Source organism: Drosophila willistoni (genome assembly GCF_018902025.1).
Source record: "Drosophila willistoni isolate 14030-0811.24 chromosome XL unlocalized genomic scaffold, UCI_dwil_1.1 Seg141, whole genome shotgun sequence".
In the NCBI taxonomy this organism is placed as follows: domain Eukaryota; kingdom Metazoa; phylum Arthropoda; class Insecta; order Diptera; family Drosophilidae; genus Drosophila; species Drosophila willistoni.
This window is the reverse complement of record NW_025814052.1, coordinates 12,896,278-12,916,910: the sequence shown is the minus strand read 5'-3', so window position 1 is coordinate 12,916,910 and position 20,633 is coordinate 12,896,278. Positions and strand designations below refer to the sequence as shown.

General features: G+C 35.2%; 1 protein-coding gene, 1 long non-coding RNA gene and 1 other non-coding gene across 3 annotated transcripts; 2 read left to right on the top strand and 1 right to left on the bottom strand.

Annotated features, from left to right (window-relative positions):
- Positions 1 to 5,258: 5,258 nt before the first annotated feature.
- Positions 5,259 to 5,945, bottom strand: LOC124460497. The gene is made up of 2 exons (XR_006954404.1): positions 5,722 to 5,945; positions 5,259 to 5,659 (listed from the first exon to the last, which is right to left on the bottom strand). It is a non-coding gene; the product is annotated as an uncharacterized LOC124460497 (long non-coding RNA).
- On the top strand, positions 5,408 to 5,480 carry Trnam-cau. The gene has a single exon. It is a non-coding gene; the product is annotated as a tRNA-Met (tRNA).
- Positions 5,946 to 13,660: 7,715 nt separating the features above from the next.
- LOC6641299 (monocarboxylate transporter 7) lies at positions 13,661 to 16,621 on the top strand. The gene is made up of 4 exons (XM_002064218.4): positions 13,661 to 14,066; positions 14,342 to 14,468; positions 14,522 to 15,862; positions 16,011 to 16,621. Exons 1-4 carry the CDS (start codon positions 13,749 to 13,751, stop codon positions 16,196 to 16,198), a joined length of 1,974 nt encoding a protein of 657 aa, XP_002064254.1. The 5' UTR covers positions 13,661 to 13,748; the 3' UTR covers positions 16,199 to 16,621.
- Positions 16,622 to 20,633: the final 4,012 nt, after the last annotated feature.

The window sequence follows — 20,633 nt, the reverse complement described above, 5'->3', positions numbered from 1 at the left end:
TTTTTTGCACAACAATAAAAAAAAAAAACTAAAACTTGAACATAAAAAAAAGTGAAATAACAAATTCTACACGTGGGACACCTTGTTTTTTGCCTTGTTTCTTTTCAAGTGCCAAGGTTTTGCGTTTTTTCTTTTTCTCTCTGCTTTAGTTATTTATTTATTTTTTTTGTTGGATTTGGTATATATATTTAATTTCACTTGTTATGTCAACTGGGAATTTTTTAAATATATTTTATTTTTTATTTTTATTTTTTTTTTTTTTTGCTATTATTGTTTGAGCAGTTTTCTCCGGTTATTTGGCTTTACTATATATATATATATATATTTAGATTATATTATTGCTTTTTGTTTTTATTATCGAATTGCTTTTTGTTTGTTTAAATTGCACTTGATTTTCGTTATATATTTGTTGTTGTTGTTGTTGTTGTCTTTGTCTTATCGCAGCTCTGCATTCATTTTTTTTTTGTTTTGTTTTTTCTTTAATATTTTCTAGTCGATTGGTAAATATGTAACTCTTGTTTTCTCTCTCATGCGGATCGACGACAAAAAAAAAAATAGATAAAAAAAATTTACTTCAGATCAATTTTTGTGCACCAAGACCAAGTTGATGGAAATTCGACTAGTCTAGTCTAGACTACCGAAATTTTTCATTTCGACCCGGCCCGATTCGTTCGCCTTGTTTCCGTTTGGTAGATTTATTTTCCAGCTGTTTTTCGCTGGGGCGGGGGGGACGATTTGTTTTCTGTTGTGTTGGCCTATTCTTCGCCGTTCTCCCCCAAGAATCAATCTTTCTTGCTCTCTCTCCCTCTCTTTCTGTCTCTGTCGCACACTCTCCTGTCTATCGGTTGCTCTTTCTCTGTCTGGCCAGTCTGTTGTTCTCAACGTTTTCTTGCCGTTTGCTAGCGTGGTCGCTTCGCGCACCGCTATTTATTACAAAGTGCTGAGGAGGGGGGCGTGTTGTTGGACGGGGGGTGTGGTGGCCGGTCTATGTTGGTTTTGGGGGGGGGCGGCAACAGCGGTTGTATTTTCTTTATTATTTTTTTTTTTTTTAGTATTTATTTCATCGCTTTTTTTCTTTTGGTTTATTTCGTTTGTTTGTTGCTTTCAGTTCGATGAGCTATGCGCGACTGTTCAATCGATACTAACTGGCCGGCCTGGCCTGGTCTGGCTGGCTGGCTGGCTGGCTGGCTGGCTGGCTGGCTGGCTGGCTGGCTGACTGGCTGGCTGGCTGGCTGGCTGGCTGTCTGGCTGGCTGGCTTTGGCTTGAATATGACTGCGATTGCGATAGCAGCGCTGCTAGCGTCCCTTAGCAGACCTTGTCTGTGTGTGTGGGAGAGAGAGACAACGTACTGCAGAGAGTTAGCGGGAGAGCGAAAGTTGTGAGCGTTAGAGAGCTCCAGTCTGGAGGCTCTTGAAGATCACATTCTAATATTGCTAACGTTGAGAGCTAGAGGGTGAGAGAGTAAGAGAGAGAGAGTGAGAGACAATATTCCTTTCTTCTCTCTCGCCTCTTGCCAAATGTCCAAGTCCCAGAAATACAATGTGTTTCGCTCCTTTGTTTTAGTTCATTCTTTGTCTGCATGTTGCAACTTGCAGTGTCATCTAGCCCCCTCATCTCCTCCCCCCATTTACTCCTCCCCCCATCAATGCGTTGGTCTTCTTTGCATTGTTCAATTTGGCCTTAGCCTTAGGTTCGGTTGCAGTTGCGCAAATGCAGCCCCTTTTTCTCTCTCTCTCAGTACTGTTCTCTTCTCTTTTGTGAGTATGTGTTAACTTGTTGCTCAATTGAGTAGAGAGAGACAGAGGGAGAGAACTACCAAAGCGGAGAGTTCTTTGTTTTCACATATACGAGCACAAATGTATATATGTACATATGTATGTATATATGTATGTATATAGGAGAGATTTGAACAGATGTTAAATGGCTAAGGAATACTTTTGGCTTGAATCTTTCAGATCCAATGACTATCTCTAGCTCAAGGTAAACAAACCCTTACACCATACTGACTCATAAGGTTGGTTGGGGGCTTAAAGTTGGAGGGTACCAACCAACCCCCCCCAAAAAAAGAAAACCCATTATCATCCCTATCACAGGGGCGTGTCGCATTCAAAAGAATTCAATAATGGGTAAACGCACGCAAAAGTCTAAATGATTCGATTTATGTACAAGTCCTTACGCATTTACAGGGCTGGATTTCTTGAGATCGCAGGTCCCTAAAACTTTAAAGAGCTGTAATTCTCAACTAGTTCACGTAATGGAGAAGGAGAGATGTTATGTGACCTTGAGTCTGTTCATGTGGAAATAATCTCCTTAAATGTTCGAAATCCACCCCTGTATACACATATGTCTACACACATTGGTTAAACATGTCGTTTTGCTCTGTTATGTCTCTGTTCCTGTTTGCTTGCCATTGTTTTTGTTGCTCTACTTGTTGCTGAGCTTGTGACGGCATATGGTTAACGAATACTACACTCCAGCCCCAACCCCCTCACCGCCCCAACCTACCTCACCACCTCCCAATCATTTGACATACATACATACTTACGTATTATAATACATACTCTTATGTGTATGTATATATATGTATGTAGATATTTGCTTTTGTTTTTTTGCCTTTTTGAGGAATTGACAATTTGAAGGAGGCGTTGAGAGTGGCGTCACTGTCATCAGGGTGGTGCTTGGTGGTTGGTGGTTACGTCCACCGAGTGTTTTGTCACTGTCTCTAACGTTTGAAATGAATTATGGGGCACTTTATGCCCTCATCAGTCTTTGGCTACGTAACACAAATTTTGTCATAACGATCATCATGTCGAATATATTTACTTGTACATACAAATTAGCAATATAACGGTTAACGCAGAATAACCAAATTTAGTGTTTTAGAATTGACTATAAATTATATATGTACACATAGAACCTTTGTTTAGTATAGTCAGTGATTGGGAACAGACATTCTTTTAGAATCGTACAAGTCCTTCTCTGCATTGGAATTGGCAATTGTGGAACTAGTTAATTAGAGGAACTAACTATTCTGGAACTAGTGTCGTTTTCTTAGGATTTCCTCAATGCATTTCCAAATTCTTGAGCTTATTGTAATGGGTCTTCCTTATAGGGAGATACTGAGAGATTATACCATATATATACATATATAACATGACATATCCTATTTGGCTTTTTGTTAAATTTCAAAGTTGACTTAGTCAATTAACTGACAAACTGAATGCCCATACATACACACATACTGTATATGTATGTATGTATGTGTATATTGTATCTGTCAATTTTCGTTTTTTGTTGTTAATCATAAATATTATGGTAGATAGTTATTATCGTTGTGTTTATATATGTACCTACTATATAAATGAGTCTGTCAATGGATGAATGAACTATGATTGAAAAAAAGGAAATTAAAATAACAAATAAAGCAACGTGTCTGTCATTTTGATAAGATGATGTCATTTTATGCATCAAAGTGAAGTTTCTTATTGTAATAACAAGGATTGGGGAATCAAAAGCTGGTTGAGGGAAAAGACCAGAGACCGGGGCTAACTTCGACCGCGTCAAAGTTTGTATACCCTTGCAACTTTTTTGGTAACTTTTTCCTTACCTCTAGCCATAGAAGTGGAAATAACGCAGATATTGATCAAAATCACTGTTTTCCACCGATCGTTCCTATGGGAGCTATATGATTTAGTTACCCGATCTTTATCAAATTCGGCACAGTCATTAACGGATATATTAAACTAACAAATGTTTAATTTGAAAGTAATCGCGTTAAAAGTAACGAAGTTATTGAGAAAAGTCACTGTTTTCGACCGATCCTTCCTATGGGAGCTATATGATACAGTTACCCGATCTCGATCAAATTTGGCAGAGTCACTTATTAGTATAATAAACTCATCAATATTAAATTTCACGACAATAGCTCAGAAAAAAACGAAGTTATTGAGAAAAGTCAATGTTCGTGACTTTGCGGTTTGTATGGGAGCTATATGATATAGTGGTCCGATCCGGCTGAATCCGAGATATACAACCCCTGCAGTATATACAAGTCTACTGTAGCTCTTACGGTCTAGGAGGAGTTTGCGTTGATCCAGACGGACGGACGGACGGACGGACGGACTTGGCTATTTGAACTCGTCTCGTCGTGCTGATCAAGAATATATATACTTTATATGGTCGGAGATGCTTCCTTCTATGCGTTGCACATTTGTGACCAAAATTAATATACCCTTTTTGCAAGGGTATAAAAAAGAGAGAGCGAAAGAGAGGACAACAGGATTGTCCACCTGCATTGATTTGAACCCTGAATATCCTTACTTATGTATGTATGTATCCTTTTCATAGCCATTAGCTGTTCAAATATACTTATTATTATAAATTTCGCTACAAAACCTAATCAAATTGCGTATATGTTTATTTTTAGAGCTGGACTTAAGAATGCAGCAACGTCAGAGGTCTTCTAAACAAAAAGTAATATCGGGTTTTATTACGTATTCGATATCTGGTTTTGAATTTTTGTGAAATTGTTTCTTATTTTTTGTCTTTTACCTAATGATTTGTGTCGTAAATATTCCTTAATAACAAAAGTTAAATTTTTTCATTTCAAGTACATTGAACTCAACTTAATTTGTTTGTTTGTATTGAAAATTTATTGACTTTTGGTTGACTTTAATTCAGGCGAAAAGTTTCAATATTATAATATTTAACATTTGACATTAAACAAATCTAAACTAAACCAATGAACGCGGTTTAATGTAAAAGGTAATACCGATCGATGCAAAATGCTTACTATCAGGTGTCTGATTCTGATTAGAATATTGGTAATCTTACGACCCTATATATAATGATATTCTATTTTTGTTTGATTTTTTAGATTGATAATCCATTCAGCTCGTGAAATGCACGTGCATTTGTTTCCATAATTCTTTTCTAGGGCATTAGATCAGTATTTTTTCGATGATATGATAAGAAAATACATATAAATTGAATTGAATTTGATTTGTTTAGATTTGACGCTAAGGAAGGTTAAGAGAAACTCTATGAGAATTAAAAAAAAAGTGTTGAAAATGAAACTTTTCTAAACTCTCTTTTTGGTCAAGTTTACTAATATTTTTGGAAGCTATTTGAAATAATTAATAGAAAATACTTTTTTATTTTGCTAATTTTTAGCAAATGGTCATGTGTCATTTATTGTTAAATGAACTGTCAATTGCAATTTAATGTACAAAAAAAAAAAAACAACCGCTTGGCGGCATTTCTTTATTAAGCCATTTGTGATATATTAAATAATTTTTTTTTTACACAAATATATTTTTTTTTCTGGTAAGAAAGTGTAGAACCGTTCTCCGTGTTCGATATAAATTTGTGAATTGAATTTGTTTGCTTGATGGATGTTGGCACAGAGCCTCGGTGGCGCAGTTGGCAGCGCGTAAGTCTCATAATCTTAAGGTCGTGAGTTCGAGCCTCACCCGGGGCATGTAGATTTTTTTGGTTCACTTTTCTACAGACTTTATTTTGCTTTTACGGAGAGAGCCATAAAGTGGTGAAAGGCTTTTAATGCATCGTTTGCTTTGCTGGTCGAGAACATGTTTGAAGTTAATGAAACCTTCATCCTGATACCTTCCTCTTGTGTATTCCTCTGGGAGAGTGTTTAATCTTATGGGAGGATTCCGTGAATCAATATGAAGGGAGTTTAACAGTGTTTTACCTTACATTACCTTTTGGAAACTTCTTTGAAATCGGTAATATAATTTTTAAAGTAATACGCTACGCTTAGGTAAAGGGGGTTAAGTCGTTAGAAGTGAAGAAGTCAAAAATCTTCTACAATTACGTGACGTAGTTCGAACGACCTCTCACTTTAGATTCAGCTTTTTCCCTTTGAACGTCCTTTTCAGCTTTTTCCCATTAAACGTCCTTTTCAGCTTTTTTTTAGGACCTTACACTTGCTGTCGAAGTTGTCTTATCTTAAAAATAGCCACAGTTTCAATTTTAAATGCCTTTTCAAATAATTTTAATTTTGTTCCACTCAAAACATTGTTAACATTTAACATTAAACTGCAACTAATCGCAAGAACTCAGAATGTTGCATTTATTTAAAGAAAAATCACACAAGCCTAAAAGTAGGCAACACTTTTTCAAATGTATTTCTTTAGTACGCCAAGCTTAAGGCAACGGCTAAGGCAAATGTTAAATGATTCATCCTTGCGGACTAGTAATACATATGTATATATAATCCTAAAGGAGACAGGATAATACAGTATTATGACTAATTTCTGTCGCAAGCATCAAGGAAGAGAGAAGAGGCTTTAGAAAGATCTCTTATAGAATACAATTGAGACCACAAAGTCAAAGAATTTATAAAACTTATAATCAAACCCCCAAAAGACATATAATTTAACATTTTGAAAACAATTTAGTGTGATGAATAAAACGATCTAATAAAATAAGCCACTTGCTAAGTAGATTGTAATTGCAATTTCTCTTATGAAAATCATTTTGTGATCACTTGAAACAAAGTACAAAACATTTTCGTATACTTCGGACTATTTGTTGATAATAATATTTATTACAATATTATCGTCATATCGTATTTGTTCTGCTCGATTGCTCGCTTGCTGGACACACCCACTTTCTTTTGCTCTTTGCACCGTTGCCCAAAATCCAATTAGCACATTAAATTGATTGCTTATCAACAAATTATTGTTCGCAAACAACAATTATAAGTACGTATATACACTACTTACGACCTAATCTAGGTTTAAGGCGACTAAAGGTCTTGCTAAATAAGAAAACATACAAGTATGTATGTACCTACCTATATATTTTTGAATATTTTTAAAACTAATACAAATACAAATTGAAATGACAAGAGAATTAAAATGAATTAGAATTTAATTGGATTTAAAAATTTCAACTGCGAATGACTAAACACAAAATTACTTAATCTCTGTTATTATGATATTCGTCATTATCATTATCGCAAAAAATTATTATATAAACTTAAATGGACAATGAACGCGAAAAATTTCCATTATATGTCAACTCCCCTTCCCTCCCTTACCACTCCCGCCCACACTCTATCGGTATCTTCTTGTTTCTTAAACGTTTGCGTACCAAGAAGTTTTAATGCGTCATAGTAATATTTTCCGGCATGACGATAGTTTAACTTGGTCTGACCCTTTTCGGACAGCTTGTCAATGTCTAAGGATTAGGCCAACTTTTTGGCCGATAAGGCAAAACAGGCGACATTGTGTCGCGGAAATGTCGACAAAACAAATCTTCCAATGTTTATAGTAGATTCTAGTCGAGTCTGGCCATACCCTGCTGAAAAACTATTGACTTATACATACATACATATGTACATACATATGTATATGAATTGTATTGTATGAACATATCATGAGCAAATCTTAGAAATCTCACGTTTGATTTCACAAGATTTCTCATATCTGACGAAATTTGTCAACTTGTTTTTCAATTCAAACTCACATTTTGGAGCAATAACTCTATACTAGATGAAATCTTCATAGATGAAGGTTACAGATAGAACTGTAACTACTTTCGATTACTTAATTTATTTCAAGCGTTTGCATATGATTACTTTTGGGGTCCCCCCGCCCCCCGCTCATTATTATGCGTACAAGGAAATGGAAGTGGGAAATGAATGCAGTTAATGCCACTGTGCCGCCATCATCAGCCAGATGACCAAATCAAATTCTAATCAACTTTCCGTATTCTAATGTATTTATGAGTATTTGTATTTTAGCTTTCCATTCTCATTTACTATGAAACACATGCAAACAATCTATATATATATATATATATATATATGCATATGTATGTATAGGTGTTATATATGTATGCTGATAATCAGATCAGCGATATACAACAAAACTCAAATATGAAGGTAACCAATTCTTATCAACAAATACCAAATATATGTATATAAATTACGTTAACATACACTTGGGGCCAAGTTAATAAGACTTTTGCCAAGCAAGTTTCATGATTAAGAGATTTATTCTTGAGGTAAATGAGTTTTAGCTTTAGAATATTTTAATAGGAAATAAGTTATTTTAATCCAAAATTTTACATGATTTGGGTGAAGAAACAAGAAGTGATGAATCCTTAAATCCTTCTTAAAGAAACAAATGAATAGAATATCTATTTACAATTTCAGATACAAAAGATTTCCGTATTCTTCTTTTGTATATTGTTTATGTCAAAGGAAAACAAACTATTATCCCAAAACGTTTAGCACAAATAATTTAGTCATGATGGAGACAAAAATTAAGGATGTTTGTTTCCCAATAAATGAAACCTTCTCTAAAGGGTTTAGATAAAGGCAACAATATTAATGACTATATAATTGTCCAAAGACCAAAATCCAAAGAAATTTACTTGAGATATAAGAAAACCGCACTTATTGTTAGACATCAAATTGGTGGCCTAATGACTTTAAATGTTTTTTCACTACAAAGCAGACGCCTTGAGGGATAGATTTCTAATTAGGGTTTATTAGACCAAAGGTTTTCAGATTGGATCCATAAGTTGAGAAGTTAATATCCGGAGAAACGTTGCCCCCTAAAGTATGCTATAGCTGTGCTAAAAAGTCGCTTTTCAATGAAAACAAAAAAAAAAAACACGAAGCAAAAATGGCTTATAGGTAATTAGAAGATTACAAGGCTTAAAAATTTATAAATTTGTTAAAAACAATTAATACTTTTCCAACCTATTGCATAGTTTAGGGGGCATAGCTTCCCCATTCACACCTCTAGGTCCCCATTTGCCAGTTTCAGAGATAAAATGTTTGTTTTGAGGATCCCTTGAGGATTCAAAATCTTTAAGAATCAGTTTTACAGAGACATATGTCTGTATGTATGTATGTATGTGTGTAGTCTTAAGGCTAACACCTATTAATTTGGCCACATGTGTTGTATGTGTAGTGGTTGGCGAGTTGGAGAGGGGGGAAAGTATGGACAATGCACATACATATGTGTGTTTCAAATAAATATCACACACATATACACACATATAAACATGAAGAGCGTTCATAGAATGTAAATGTATATGTATATGTATATGTATATGTATATGTGTGTGCCTTGTGTTTGGTGTTTAATACTATAATTCACAAAATTGTTCAGTTCAGTTCGCGCCAGTGAACGTTACGGAGAAGTCGAAGTCGCCGTCCTCCTCGCCGTCGTCGTCGTCGTCGCTGTTGTTGTTGTTGTCGCTGTCACTGCCGTCTCCGTTATTTGTTGTTATTATTTCCTTCATATACAAATATATATATATATATGTATATGCATATATCTGCCATATATATATGCATTTGAATATATGTATATTTCAATTTTCGTTTTGTTTTGGTTTATTTATTTTTATTTATATTTATTTTATTTTTGTATTTTTACTTGTGTTTTTTTTTGTTTAAACTTTGCCCAGACGCCGATACGATGCGGTCGCATTAGCAACATAAAATTTACAACAACAAATACAAAGAAAGAAGCAGAAACAAAAACAAAAACAACAAACTTATGTACGCCTCCAACACTAAATGTATTTACCTACTATATCTATGTATTTATCTATGTTCTATCTATATATATACATATACATATACATATGTATCTAAAAGTGTGTGCCAGTGTCTCAATATTTGCATATAAGTTTTACGTCCAATTAACACAAAAAATGAACTAGTTGTAGCTTTTATTTTAGATAACTAAACTAGCTCTTTGTATACATATGTATCTAGGTCTATGTAGAAAGAAAATTTGATGAATTTAATGGGGAAATATCAGGTGCAAACGTTACGCCATGCGACTTGTCTTTAAGCCATCAATCAAAGTCGTTTCAGTTAGATTACATATCCTCTATAAACATATAGACATATATATATATATACCCATATATGAATATTACATATGAATAGCCTAAAAGGGGTAGCACGCGCTTTAAGATCCCATGCGTTCTATTGTCTATACAGTGAGCAAGAGAATTATATATCCAAGTGAATGTAAATATTATAAAACACTTAACAGTGCGGGCAACTGGCAAACCCTCTCACCCTCTCTCTCTCTCTCTTCGTCTCTTTCTCTTTCCCACTCTTTCTATAATTATACAAATGTTTGTTTTGTAGCTTAAATGCCTTAAACTTAATAATATATGTACTTGGCGGTGGCTGTTGATCATGCAATTAAGTTTTTATTTTTTATCATGCCCACAATAAAACTTTAAGTGAATGGGAATGGGAATGGGAAATGTTGCCCCTTCTAGGAAACAGGTGTAGGATCATTCACGTGTTTGGCTTTATTTTTGGTTACCACATGAGTTTTTTTTTTTTTTTTTTTGATTGATGACCCACCTCCCTTCTCCGTGTCAATAGTTTTTTGCCAGACACTGTATATTTATGTATGAAGAGAGTTGAGGAAACATACGTCTGGCTAAACAATTAAACAACAACTTGTTAGAATTGATATTCGAGTAGCTAGTTAATTGTGCAGAACGACCTTTAGTACAAAACGATCAGTTTATATAGAGTACAATGTATCATAAAATTGTTATACCCAAGTATATATGTATCTCAAATAAAGCGAATTATACCGCCTCTGCCATGATGATGATGATGTTGATATTGATGACGGGGTGGGAAGTTGACGCGTTGGCCAAACTCTGTCGAGCTGTCGAGTTGTCGAACCTTATCATCCCATTTCCAATTCGCAGGCAATTCCAGTGTCACTTCAGTTTAGTTGTGTGTGATGTGCCATAAAATAATAACATACTGTTGGCTAAAGTCAATGATAAGACCCATGTCCACATGGTAAATTCTATAACGAACCGATTTACACCTACCGATTCGATGCCGCCTGCTGTGCCGCCTGAGACTTGACTTTTGGTTTTCGTAAGATATCGGTAACCGTATCCCCAGGGCGACAATATAATTGCCCGATATCAGCGTGGAATGAAGAGAATTTTGTTGGTTGTCGCCGGGCTGTGGTCTTTTGGTCTTATCACATGGCATGACATGCTGATGATTACTTTTATGCACATTAATAACAATTTGCCAATAACCCTGAACGATTCTATGCCCTGAGCTGCCCAGGGCCCTCAGTCTGATATCTTAGCCATTGATATCGTTCCTTCGTTAGTCATTATCGGCCCAATTTTGTGGTTGTTATACAAGTTCCTTTCATTGGGAAGCTTCTTGTTTTTGTTTTTGTTGCCCAGCCCAAAAACTCGATACAAAATGCCGCACATATTTAGCACCTAAATACTATACGATAGTCTCTCCCTCTCTCTCTCTCTCTCTCTTTCTCACTCGTTGTCTCTCTTTCTCTCTCTCGCTATACACACTTCGGACAACGGTGATAACAATGCAATCAACTGACGAACATTCAGACAGTCGGCGACTCAATGATCGCATTGACGTGTGCGTGGTGTATATTTTTATATAAGGGTGTTACTTTATTTTTCTTTCCATTTTTTGCAGTCACGTTTACAGGCTACCAAAAATATCTTTGAAACACAAAAAAAAAAAAAAAACAAAACACCAAAGAAACAACAAATTCGAAGCCAAAAACGTACATACACATATGTAGTATAAGAAAGTGTGTGGAGCGATTCATTTACGCGTATTCCGATCAGTCGAGATCGAAGCGTTCGCTATATTGTTTCGCGACTCACCGCCAAAAATATCTTTCCCATCGTTTTAAAGTGAATTCGTTGACAAAAAACAAAAGAGTTCAATTAACTTTAAGTTTACAACTACAAATGTCTATAAGAAATTGCAACACAGATTTTGTGAGTTTTTCCAAAAAAGAAAGAAAATCCAGCCAAGAATAAGTGAAATCTACTTAAAAACAAGAGTGAAAACTAGAAATTGTGAAAAAAAAGCATTTCCAGAAACTCAATTGTTTTCAATTCGCAATAATTTGTTTTAGTTTGAATTAGTTTGTTTTTGCGAATCGATTGTTTATTAAAGTTTATTGATTTTAAGCCCCATTATGGGTCTTTGCCCAGCTCTCTGAGGGGAGATCATTTGTAATATTTACATTTCGATACCTGCTTCATATGGGCATATCAGCTAAAATGTCAAGCAAGACCAAAAGTTATGTTATATAAAAACAGTCAAATTGAACTATTCTATGCAATGAATGTTTTCTTCTTGTTCTGTTCTTTCTTATCTGTAGGGGAGCTTTTGTATGGAATGAAAAGTTCTCTGAACGTCGCTCCCATCCATAATCAATGCAAAAGTCAGAGGGCCAGGCGTTACCAAACGTTGTATACCCTTACCAAAGTGCGTTTAAGACTTTCTACAAAGTCAAATTTCTATGTCAGAGGCAAAACAAGTTTTTCCTGACCAAAATCTTTTTACTGGCCATTAGGAAAAGTTGGTGAAACTTTATGATACAATTGCCTGATATTAATGAAATTTACTACAATTATTTATTAGTGTAATAAACTTAAAATTTAAAAATTTTATGAGAATCGCAGCGGAAATAACAAAGTTATTGAACTAAAAAAGACAAACGCACATGAAGTCACCTCGTTCTATATTTCAATAATATAATTATGTGATGGAATATGATTTCTTTTATGCGTTGCATATTTCATACCATATCTTATATACTCCTTTCAGCAAAGAGTATGATGCAAAGACGATTTGCTGTAAATTTTCTATTTGCTTTTGTCGAGCACTCAAAGTTCCGTTCGATATGAACGAAGATAATTAGTTATCATCAATGTGTTATAAATTATGCAAACATAGTTTTCGTTTGACTAATAGTTTGAATAAAAACAAACAGCATTAGTAAAAAAGTTTATCCATTCGAATTAATTTTCCACTTTTTTTTTGGTTTAAAGGTGACGAGAAAATTTGAATTTGAGTTGTTAGTGACAATTTAAGGCACGCCAAAATAAACATAAGCCAAAAATGGATTAAAAGAAAAACAAACAAATCGATTTTTAAATAGATGCGGCTATATATGTATGTATATAAATATATATAATAGAGATCTGCATCAATGACAAAATTGGCATAAACAATTTGTAAAATATCTTGAAAGTGAATAAAAAACTAGTTTGAATGAATGAATGAATTGAGCTTGACATTCATTCAATTCAAATCTTTTCTTTATTAAGTTTATGGTGAATGGATTCATGTCTATTACGAAAGTAATATAATTTATCAAATGGGTTACAATAAAACATTTTCAAAAAAACACTTTGCCAAATTTGACAAAAAATATTTTAAATATATGATTTAAGTTTTTAACCATTTGAAAAATCATCCAGGAACAAATTTCAAAGCACATTTAACTTTTTGACTTGACGGAAAAGCCCATAAAGTAGGCCGATTAGCTGCTAATCTAAGTGAATTACTTTAGCTTAAGTTCTTAACAATTCAGTTTATAATTAGCAAACAAAAATATTACTTTACCAGTTTCAATGATCAAATAATACAACCATTCAAAAATAGCTCCAAATTCAATTAGTAGCTTGGTTTTAAAAGGGGGGAAAGAAGAAGTTTCAATCAAATTTACAAATTTACATTAGGATAGTAAATTTTGAAATTCGTATAACGTTTTATAACTTTAATTTGAATTCTGAACTAAGCTAATTAAAATTTTTTTTTGATCAATTGCAGAATCTATATATATATACTTGCCATTCTAAGTACAATAATAATAATAATAATAACTAATCATTCGGTGACCAACTAATCCAGCCATATGCCAAAATGACTGATAACGGTAATAGTAACAATAACAATAATAACAATTACAACAATGAAGTATCCAGACGGTTGAAACAACAACCCGAGGAACAGCAAACAGAGAAGAGCCTTCACCTGAATCTGCAGAAACAACAACAACAACAACCACCACCCCAGCCAAAGAATGGCGAAAGCCATCCATATCCATATCCAGCCTCAGCCCAATCCGAGTCGCATCCTGTGAAGAAGAAACGGCGAGACAAAAGCGATTTGGGCGATGATTTTGTGCCTCCCGACGGTGGTTGGGGTTGGCTGGTGGCCGTTGCCAGTGGTATTAATATTGTAAGTGGACTTAAGGGGGGGCAGGGGCATCCTCTGACTGTTTTCCTTTCCCAACTATTGGCTTGTCATCCAAACTGGCATGTTTGATATGAGTTAATTATCAGCCATGTGTAAAATTTAACAAGTGAACACACGAAAGAAACCAAATTCAAAGGAAAAAAGTGTGATAATTCCCAAAAAAAAAGAGTATTCACGCTTTTGAAATAGTCAGGGGATCTCTTTGAACACTCATTGTCTAAATTGATTGGGTTTAATTCTGATGATTCTGCTTACAGCTCGTAACATTCGCCTTGGCTCAACAATTTGGCATTCTGTTCAGAGAAAGAATGGAAAATTTGGGCATTAGCAATCCACAGATGACCACAATTATCAATACACAGATTGCAGTGTCTGCCTTTACAGGTGAGGTACAGATTGATTGAGAGAGAGAGAGCTGATCGGTAAATATTTTGCAGGTTTACTCAATGGACCACTCTTTCGACGATACACATATCGTGCTGTGGCCCTTGTCGGATCATTGCTGACATTTTTGGGTCTATTCTGGATGGTGTTTGCCGAATCATTTGCCATTTACATACTGAGCTTTTCGCTCATGTATGGCTTTGGACGTGGCTTGACTGTTTCGGCCTCCTCGCTGGCCGTCAACACGTACTTCAAGGTGAAGAGACGCACAGCCACCGCCTATCAGTTTGGTGTGGCCGGTTTGGGCCCAATTGTCTGCCCCTTTTTGGCCACCTTTCTGATATTCGAGTTTGGAGTGGTGGGCACGACATTGCTCTTTGCTGGCGCTTCGCTCCATACAATTGCCTGTTCGCTGATCTATCAGCCTGTCAAGTGGCATGTGGCTAAGCGACCCAAGGATGTTGAGATGCTGCAGCAAAAAAGTGCATCCGATCTGCAATCCAAAGATGCTGCTGCTAATGGTGATTACGATGATGATGGGGATGATGATGACGATGATGATATTATTCCGCATGTTGTGGAGCCAGAGACACCAGTTCTCCCACGAGCCAATGATGGTTGGTTCGGGTCACGTGCCTCACTCAATAGCAGCGGTACACGCAATCGTTTGAACACGTGGGACAAGACCGAGAACGGTCATGTGGAGCTGAAGCGTCTGAATAGCCGAGATTCGGCAGGAGCCCGACAACAGCGCAGCATTTCCATTAGCCACAGCATCAAGGAGGAGCCTCATGATAGCGAATCGGAGGAGCCATTGAAACTGGCATCGGAACCAGTTTTGACCCTGAAGGAGCAAAAGGAATTGGAAGATGAAATCGAAAGGCAGCGACGCAAAAAATTACCCTTCTACATGAAAATTGTAATATTCTTCGATCTGGATCTATTGAAGGACTTCACCTATGTTAACTTGGCCTTTGGCATTACGCTGATCAATTTTGTTGAAATCAATTTCGCCATTCTGACACCCTTCATTCTGCACGATCTTGGCTTTGACAAGTCTCAGACTGCTTTGGCCATGGGGACGCTTGGCTTCTTCGATTTGGTCATACGGTTTTTGATCCCATTGATTAGCACCAAGATTATATTGAGCAATCGAACGTTCTTTGTGGTGGGCATCCTTGGTATGTGTGTGGGACGAGTTTTCCTCTCGATGACAACCAACTTTTATGCTCTGATGGCCATCTTCCTGTGGCTGGGACTGAACAAAGCCTTCCGCACGGTGTTTTGGTCCTTGATAATCCCGGGATATGTTCCGTTGAAGCGTTTACCGGCCGCAGCTGGACTCCAGTTGCTCATGTCTGGCATCTTTTCGATGGCCTTTGGACCTGTTATCGGTGAGTAGCATTGCTCGTAGCATTATTATTATTATTTCGTTCGAATGGATCTCGTTTTGTACTAACCACCACCTTCATTCCCTTCATACCTTCAACCTTATCCTGCTGCCCCCCGTATACACCTCTTCCCGCCCAACCATCCATTTAGGTCTGGTGAGGGACAACTCCAGCTATTCGGTGACCCTCAACTGTCTCAATGCCCTCTGCGTTCTGGCCATTGCCGGTTGGTATTTGGAGGATTGTATTCGTGGTCGTAATCGGAAAGCTCCGGCAATCACTGGCCCCACCACCACCACCACCACCACCACCAAGGAAGTGACTCCAACCCACAAGTGAAGTCCTTCATCACTTTCACTGGGCGGCTTGTCTAGTCGTACTCCTCAATGTCGTCTCTTTTCATCTGCTATATACATCCCCACACACCACACCCCACATCCCACACCCCTAGACCCAGTCCCATTTTCAGACCCACCAGCACCACCCTAACCCCCCCTTTACTCATCCAATTAAACGTCTAGTGTAGCAAAATACTTTTTGTTGTTCAATTTGTTATTACTATTATTATTCCCTCTTCTTTTTTTTTTGTAATTTTTTTTATCCAATTTTTTTTTTTTTTTCTTGCTTGTACGTCTAGTAAATTTAAATGCCTGTACAGTTTGTATATAATAATTAAATTTAGCAAATTGTTTGTTGTGAATTATTAATAAATGTTATTAATAATAGATAAGTTGACCAAAACTAAACCAAATACCAAAAAAATCTTCTTTTCAATTAATAAATTTAGTGGGAAAAATTTTTGATTTCTTAGCGGGTAAGTAAATTTTAGATCGTTTGACTTTAAATTTTATTTGTTAGTAAAAACAATAATTATTATATTATTAATTAAGTAAATAAACATCGCATTTTATCTTTATGAATTATTATATTAAGCAACAATTTTGATTTTGTGCTGTTAATCTGAAAATAAATATAAATTAAAAGAGATTTCATTTAAATAAAAAACACATAATTTAGAAAAGAAAAAAAATGTATTTAGTTTTCTAGAGGTCTGGACTTAACTTGGGCCATGACGAAATTTGTATACCCTTGCAAGTTTTTTTTGTTACTCTTTTCATACTTCCAAAAATTTAAAACGAACAAACATTTTATCTAACAAGTCAAAATCTTTGGCTAGAAGTTATCCGATTTTTATGAAATTTGTCGGAATTATATATTATTATGTGCGTAAGTTAATTACGAAGTTTGGAAATAATCGCATTATTTTTCGACCGATCGTTTCTAAGAAAACTATATGATATAGTCATGTAATCTTGATGAAACTTTGCACTTTCATTAGCATGTATATTAAACTGAGAAATATTAATTTGTATGATAATCCCATTGAAAATAACCAAGTTATTGTTTCAAGTCACTAGTTTAGTATTATATAGTAGGCCGATCTTAATGAAATTTAGCACAACTGTTGTTATGCATATCAGACCGACAAATATTAATTTTTATAAGAATATTTTAGAAAATAATGATAAAACTCACTATTAGTGATTAAATCGTTCCTATTTGAGCTGTAATATAGAGTCCGATCAATATCAATATATATTTGAAGATGCTCATATGCGGTCTAGGAGGACTTTGTGTTGATCCGTCGTCTCGTCGTGCTGATCAAGAATATATATAGATCATAAGGTCGGAAATGCTTGGCTCCCTGCCTTCCGAGGGTATACAATTAGGTAAATAAATTTGTTCTCATAGTTCCAAATAGTTTTTAAAGTTTTCAAAATGCATTTCAGAAGCTGAAAACATTAGAATTAAAGGTTTATAGAGTTGCTGATTGTGTTTTGTTGGGGCAAGTTAACGTCAAGCTTTTCAGTTAAAGATAGTCATTAGAAATTCTGACTAATTGAGTATACTCGTACGAGTATTTTTGCTTACTCTTCATTGTGTGTGCGCGCCTTCATTCATTTCTCGTTTGACTCAAATCAGAATCAGAAATGGCAAGTCATGCCGGCATGTCGGCCCATCAACTGGCCAATGTGTCATGCAATCCAATTGCTGGTAATTGGATAGCATGCGTCTTGCCAAAGGGATGGCCCGACTGGCGGTGGGGAGGGGAGGGTTATCCGAAGTTCTACGCAGAGTACCACAACTGGTAATGTTGTGAAATTTGCTTTGTATGGGCCCCTCCCCCTCCTCCCCTACCAGTCGACAAGCAATGAACCAACACGAGGCGTAAACCACACGGCACGCTGTCTGTATCTGCTGCTGCTGCTGCTGCTGCTGGGCTCAACTTTGACTGATTAATGAAATGTTTGCCAACTCCGCAATGTTTGGTTATCATTGCCAAGTGGGGAAGAGAGAGATTGGGCAAGAGATCAAGTAACCGGTTGCCCTCAACTCAGGCAACAGAATTTTTTGGTCCATAAACTAACCGCAAATATTCCACACACACACACACATGCCAAACGAAGATGTTGGCTAAAACACAAATCGGAAATTGTTTTTCGAAATTCTTTAAATTGCAAAAAAAAAGTTCAAGGTGCAAAAACACCGCAAAAACCCATTAAGTGCTGAATGTTGATAACAAGATTACAAAGTCCCAAATTCCTAACCAAAATTCAATTGAAAATTGCTTTCAATTAGAATATATTTTTTCATTTGGATAAACTTTGCCCTTTAGAGACAAGAGTCTCCTGTCAATCCTGATTAGAAATTTGATCGTCATGATATTGTGAGCAACCTCCACCCCCATTTTTTTCGTCAGTTTTTATTAGGTTTTATCATGACTTTGGTTTTTATGGCACACGCTAATAAATTGGTGTGAGTCAAGTGTACCGAGGCTTCTCCAAAAAACCAAAAATCACCGTGCACAAGAAACTAAAGCACGGTGAGTGACTTCTTGACTGGAGGTAAGAGGGTCTCTGGAATTGGATGACACATTTCACCGGAGGTTGTAAATATTTGTAGAACTAACCACGACTAAATCATCTTGCTTGATAACAGTTCCTTGTTAGTCGGTGAATTGTTAAATCCACATGGCACTATTTGCATATATGTATACATATATATACCCATATATATGTACATATGTACATATGCAATGCGGAACAGATGAGACCACATTTCAATTAAAAAAAAAAAGAAAAAGCAAAACAAAATGCCACGCAATTTGCCATTAAATAAAATGTATATACAAAATGCCAGAGTACACATACACGGAGAGAGATAGATAAAGACAAAAAAGAGGGAGAGAGAAATAGAAGTGTACATATAGCAAATTCCCTTATCAAATTATATTGATTTGAAGTGCTACAAATTGTTTGCGTTGTCGTACAAAAAACTAAAAAAACCAACTTGTATTCTGACTGTCGAAACATTGTTAAATGATTGACTTCATTCTCCGGGTATTCGACTAGTATAAAGTGATCTTTTTGTTTGAAACGTTGCTACAATGGTTATGCAATTCTCAACCAATTAGAGAGACGAAACAAAAGGTAACACAAAAACAAAAATAAGACATCGATTTACAAACAATTTGTCATTCGACAATTTTTTCTCTCATTCAAATCAAATCCCTTTGGAAAATCTATAGAAATGTTTTTTAGAGTTTCCCCATGAAGAATGTGAACTAAGTTAACTAAGAGGAAATCTTCAGAATTGCCAAGACCAATAAAAATAAACCGAAATAAGCTAAAATCAAAGACCAGAGTACACTAATCAAATAGATTTTGATTAACTGAATTTATATATGTTTACCAAATGCACAAATTTGATCTGATTTGGAATAGGACCTATTTTTGAAGCTACTTATATATATAGCATTAATATTTTACTCTTTAATCAATGAACATTATTTGAAAGTATGACATTTATTTTTTAAAAAACATTAAATTAAACAAAATATTTTTATTTGTCACTGAGAAAAATGATCTTATATCTTGCTTATTTATATGTTTTGTTTTACATTTTTTGAATTGACAGTTTTAATTGACAAATATTGTTGATTATTTGATGATTTTTTAGAGTTTCTCATAAAGAATTGGTCTAGTTCAGTATACAAATATGGTAAATACATTTATATTGTAACATTAATATTAATTTTCCTTTGATTTCCTTTGATTTGGTAGAAAGTAAAACAGATAAAAATAATCCAATTAACCCATTTTTGGCCTTCTTTTGACTGTTTTCAAACAGCAAATATAAACATTTTTCAAAAACTTTTACAATATTTGTAGTGAATATGCAAAAATGAAGCTGGTCCTACTAGATTTTAATAGGTAAGTTAGCTACAGTGACTTAAGTTTGAACTATATCAAAGTTCTGAGATATGGAAAATTTGTATAATGAAAAGACTTTAAGTTAATTTTTTAGCTTGTTGTAAACTCAATAAAATGAAAGATTTATAATTTAAATGCATTAAACGAAATCGTAAAAGAGGCACGTGGGAATACATAATTTTTTTTTTTTTTTTTTGAATTTAATTTCCATTGTATTCTAAGCCTACCTTTTTGAATACGATTAGCCATGCTTAACTAAATTAAGGCAAACTTTTCCTATAATTTGAATAGGAGACGCTTTAACATATTTTCTGATTCTAAAAAGTTCCATAATTATTATTTGATCCAACCAATCAATTCGCATGTTTAGTTTGCTTTATGTCTAGTTGAGTGATTCAAAAATGGATTCAAGAAATTTACTTCAAAATGATGAAATTAAAATACCAATGAACAGATTCTTGAGCATCAAGTAAACAAATGGCAAATAGGAACAAAGTTCG

Excerpts from the sequence above, each read along its gene's own strand:
- LOC6641299 (XM_002064218.4), top strand. The coding sequence starts at position 13,749 with ATGACTGATAACGGTAATAGTAACAATAACAATAATAACAATTACAAC. Across the intron at positions 14,067-14,341 it reads TTGCCAGTGGTATTAATATT|CTCGTAACATTCGCCTTGGC; the intron begins GTAAGTGGACTT and ends TTCTGCTTACAG. Across the intron at positions 14,469-14,521 it reads TGCAGTGTCTGCCTTTACAG|GTTTACTCAATGGACCACTC; the intron begins GTGAGGTACAGA and ends AATATTTTGCAG.